We start from the raw sequence: 4661 nt of genomic DNA on the forward strand, positions 1-4661 counted from the left end.
ACGTTAACTATTAAGAATCATGACATCTACAAGTAAAACTATAGAAGTTCATACCGGATACAAAAAAAAGACAATGTAAATCGCGATATTTCATAGATTTAGGCTCCATTTCTTTGGCAAAAAAATAAATAATTTGGAAAACATATTACTAAAAATAATCGATTTACAAAGAAGGATGAATGAAAAAAAAAAACATTCACCATCCACGAAAATGCTTAGATATTAATCGTTATCGATCATAAAAATATTTTTTATCGACTAATTATTTAAAGCGATACAAGCAAATTTTTTCCAAATCATTCATTCTCCGGGAAACAAGTGGAGGCTCAAAAGAAAATGAAGGAATAAGCTTCGAATGAGACGTAACTGCAGACATAGAATCACCTTATCAGAAATATCTTCAATCGACTGCGCTCAACCTAAACAAGAGAACATGGGCGATAATCTTACTATTCAAATCACGGCGAGGGACACGGGACAAAGACAAAATCAATTAGATATTTCCTTTGGTGTAATTTCTTCTCAAATTTGAAGATGTTAAAATAAGTTTCTTTAAGATAATTTTGAAAGTGAAGAACGGGCCTGAACCATTCGTGCCTGGGCTCTGAACATCAAAAGCCTGTACGGCCCTGTGGCCAGTCCTACTGTCGGCCCAACCTTTACTGTTGTACCGAACTTAGCTACCAAATCGGAACCAAACCAAAGTTACTAATCAGGATACATTCGTGAAAGAATTGTTTATTTATTTATGAAAGTTTGGACCTACCGAACCGGCCCGACTTCGATACCAATCAGGCAAAACTAATTAAATTATCTCGTTGAAGCCCGTGTGGTACGTTTTATCCTTTTCACAATCTCCTATTTCCTGAAAAAATTGGTCTAGGGACATTTCTTGGTCCTTTGTGTTTGTGCATTGGGTACCCTCATGCTTCTAGATGCAAATTACAATCTACGGGACTTGGACAGACCGGTAAATTTTACCTTGATAGCGTTCAACTTCCATAGAGGACGATACCTTCCAATCGGAAGGTTCGTCATTCATGCCAGGAAATAAGCCAGGCTGAAAGTTAGATATGTAAAAGATATGTCTCCTCATCAAAGACCACATTGCTCAAGTGTTGAAATAGAAACTTCAGTACGAGAGAAGGGCTGAGCAATAGAGTTCTGTTTGGTTACGAAAACTCAATTACTCTAATCCTTTGCAACTCTATAGACCGTCTCGTGTCGGCTTAAACTACCCATCTGAACTATTTCCAAGGTCCTGAATGATAAGGCATTTGAAGTTTTCGAACTTCCAAGGATTTGAAGTCCTGAAACATTAGTAGGGTGGACTTTCATATTGGCAAAGGACTGTTGACAGTTAATCTAGCAATGCCAGAGCAAATGAAAAGAAAAGTTAAGACAGATGTAGTTTTTACACAGGATGACAGGGCACACGAAAGGATCTTCTTATAATTGCCAGAGCTATCTGATGCATTGCAAAAAATGGAAGTTGCACTCTAGGATACAAGAGACAACTACCATCTCAGCAGTGAATTTGTCCTGAAGACTTATGTCTGATAGAAATCAATCAACAGTGTAACTTTGTATATATGCCTTGTGATAGCATGACAGCATGCCACAAAGGCAAAACAAAGAGGAAGGTAGGGGAAAATAACCATGTGATTGGATTAGCCCTTTGATAGAGACTCGTGGTTCAGCTTTCAAAATCCAAAAAAGCAGAGTAGGATATGAAACTTATGATAGTGCAACGAACCAAATACTAAAGCCCAACACAAAATCGCAACGACAATCCATCCAGATGACTTCTGTTTTGTCAAACATGAATCATGATGGTTACTACTGTGAATAAGCACATTAATGAGAGACTACAGCTATGTTCCATTCAGCAATCAATTGCATCACAAGATGAAGGCAATGGTATTAGTTATTAGAACCATAACCCTAGCAAATGAAGAATTTGATCTCATTATAACGATGAGGACCGACAGAGAATTTTGCTGCAACCAACAAAACCAACAATGACTTCATTGATTTTATGCCAGGTGGCTTTGATATTCCTATCGCAAGCACAGATCAAGATTCAAAATAAGATAAAGACGACTTCAAAGCATGCTCTCTAGAATTGAACTTCAAACTCTTCATTTCATATGGACAAGTAGTTATGCAAATACAGAATCAAGGCCAAGAAATGAACACCTCTACCACGTTCAATCACAAATAAACAAATTAAGATGTACCATATCACCCTGCTCATACCTGATCAAACATCATAGGTCGAAAGCAGACAATGTTTAGAACAATAGCAAACTTTGCAAAAAAGGTCCCTACTCCAACACAATTAACAGAGCAGCTTAAATGATGAACGAATCGACCGCTGAATGATAATGCCAGGAACTTCAAATTCACTACTAACCATGACAAGCTCGATTCCACAAAATCTAAATAGTAGAAAAATACCGGCATCGCGTATATCGATTTAACTCCTCTAACGGAGTCAAAGCACTACCACATACAAGAAAACTGTCAAAAGCAAAAAACATTATCAACCGAAACGGATCCGACACTGAAACATTAACAGTAGTAACGCATTTCAAAATCGAATGAGATGCTCATGCTCCAAATTAACCAATACAGCCGAATCCAGGCTCGCCTCATTCATCGTTCCCTTAATCCATGTATTGAAAACAAAAGGATCAAAATCGAATCTTGCCCTAATACGACACCATTTCACAAACGGACTGAAATCAGAACCTGAGCTTGGTGAAGAACCACCTGTTCTTGCCGGTCTTGAAACGCTCCTCGAGCCTCTTCTTGGTCTCCTTGGCGGCGGTGACCTTCTTGTCCTTGCTCTGGAGGGAGTCGACGGCGACGACGTCCTTGAGGTCGACGTCGAGGGTGTAGCGAGTGGGCATCAGGTGCCTGTAGTTGACAAGCTTCACGAACGCCTTCACCCGCGACTTCTTGGCCGTCTTCTTGGCGGAGTCCTTCTTGATGACCTTGCTCGGGTACTTCTTGATCCCGGCGACGAGGCAGTGGCCGTAGGGTCGGTCCCTCGTGCCGTCGTCGAAGTTGCGGATGATGACGGCCTTCCGGCCTGCGTAGCGGCCCTGGAGGACGATCACGGCCTTCCCGGGCTTGAGGAATTTCACCATCTTTGTGGTTCCTCTTCGAGATCTCTGTGGGTTTGTCGGCTAGGGTTTTTTTCCGCAGCAGGCGAGAGAGGAGGGGGCAAGGGAACATGTGCTTTTATAGGTGGTGGCTTCGCAAAAAATTAGCAAATTTTGATTTATGCTGGCTATGTTTATGTTGTAATTTCGTCAACTTGATTTTATCGATAAACATGTTACGATCAAATTGTTCTGACCTGAAATCGACTCTCGTCCAAATATCTGAATCTTATGAATCTATCAATCTAATTATGAAAGTGATCTATAATGCTATATTTGATTTAAATTAATGATATTTATCTATTATGAATGGTGGAACTGTAAGTATCTAAAATTTTGCTCATTCTATGATCGAGTGCTTGACATTTTTTTTCTTCCATCTAAACACCAAAACAATTCAAATGCGCTGGTAAATAAACACTACCTATCTACTTTAACAATCTAAGGCCACCTCTTGAAATGATGTCGCATCAATAGTGACAAAAAATGAAAGCCAAGATCATCCAAGTAGATGGTATGATTTTTGCTCATAACCAAGTCATGTTAACATGCACAGCTACCTCTTGAAATGATATCACATCAATAGTGACAAAATGAAAGGCCAAGATCATCCGAGTAGATGGAATGATTTTTTGCTTATAACCAAGTCATGTTAGCAATTCGGTTTAAATTTTGTTAAGTAACCGGGTCACATCGAAAAAAAAAAAATATTTTGCGGCTAGAGTTTCGTTCTCTTCACTCTTTGTTAGCAAACCTCCTCATTTCCCAAAAAACTCTTCCCTCTTTGGCCTTTTTTTTTCTCTCCCGATTTGTTTTGGGATGTGTGAATAAATTTCTGCGATTAATTTTGATGGAACGTGGAGATTAGTTCAATTATTGGTCCAATAGACAGCCATAAAGAAGGATGCTCGTGACATAGTTCTTTGAGATTAGGCCGTTCTCATCTCTCTAGGGTTTTATTATCTTGAACTAGATCTAAATATAGATTTGTGAGTTTCTTACCAAATTTTTATTTGTGTTATTGATGTTGGTATCTCTGCATTACGTTGGTTATGAGGACATTGAGTTTAAACGCGAATGAAATGGGAGATCTTGGCGTATGCTCATCATTAAATCTGGTGATCGATTGCTGATGGTTTACAATGACAGATCTATTCTTAAGGGATAAGAGTGTGCTTTTAGCTAGAAATTGTACTTAGCATTGCTTTGTTTTGTAGTTATTTAGGAATTTCTAAACTTGAAAGCCTTTTTTGTATCTATCGAGTACTAGTTTAATTGATGAATGGAATCTTTCTTTCAATCGAAAAAAAGTGGGCCACATTGGAAAAATCACATTATATGACAATTTAGTTAATAGAGACATCAGATTGAGCCAAATTTGAAAAGTTGAGATACTTGATTGAATACGAAAAGAAGTTTGAGTAATTGGTTATATAGCAAACAAACTTCAGATACCTGCGATGTTATTTTACCTATTCTTTCCTTCTATCG

The 4661-nt window shown here is 38.5% G+C and overlaps 1 protein-coding gene across 1 annotated transcript; it reads right to left on the reverse strand.

Annotated features, from left to right (window-relative positions):
- Positions 1-2388: 2388 nt before the first annotated feature.
- LOC115726058 (60S ribosomal protein L27) lies at positions 2389-3239 on the reverse strand. The gene has a single exon (XM_030655775.2). It carries the CDS (start codon positions 3153-3155, stop codon positions 2748-2750), a length of 408 nt encoding a protein of 135 aa, XP_030511635.1. The 5' UTR covers positions 3156-3239; the 3' UTR covers positions 2389-2747.
- Between the last annotated feature and the right edge of the window lie 1422 nt (positions 3240-4661).

This window comes from Rhodamnia argentea, chromosome 3, assembly GCF_020921035.1.
Source record: "Rhodamnia argentea isolate NSW1041297 chromosome 3, ASM2092103v1, whole genome shotgun sequence".
NCBI classification, from domain to species: domain Eukaryota; kingdom Viridiplantae; phylum Streptophyta; class Magnoliopsida; order Myrtales; family Myrtaceae; genus Rhodamnia; species Rhodamnia argentea.

What these genes read in the sequence shown, in the direction of transcription:
- LOC115726058 (XM_030655775.2), bottom strand. Translation starts at nt 3,155, where the DNA reads ATGGTGAAATTCCTCAAGCCCGGGAAGGCCGTGATCGTCCTCCAGGGC.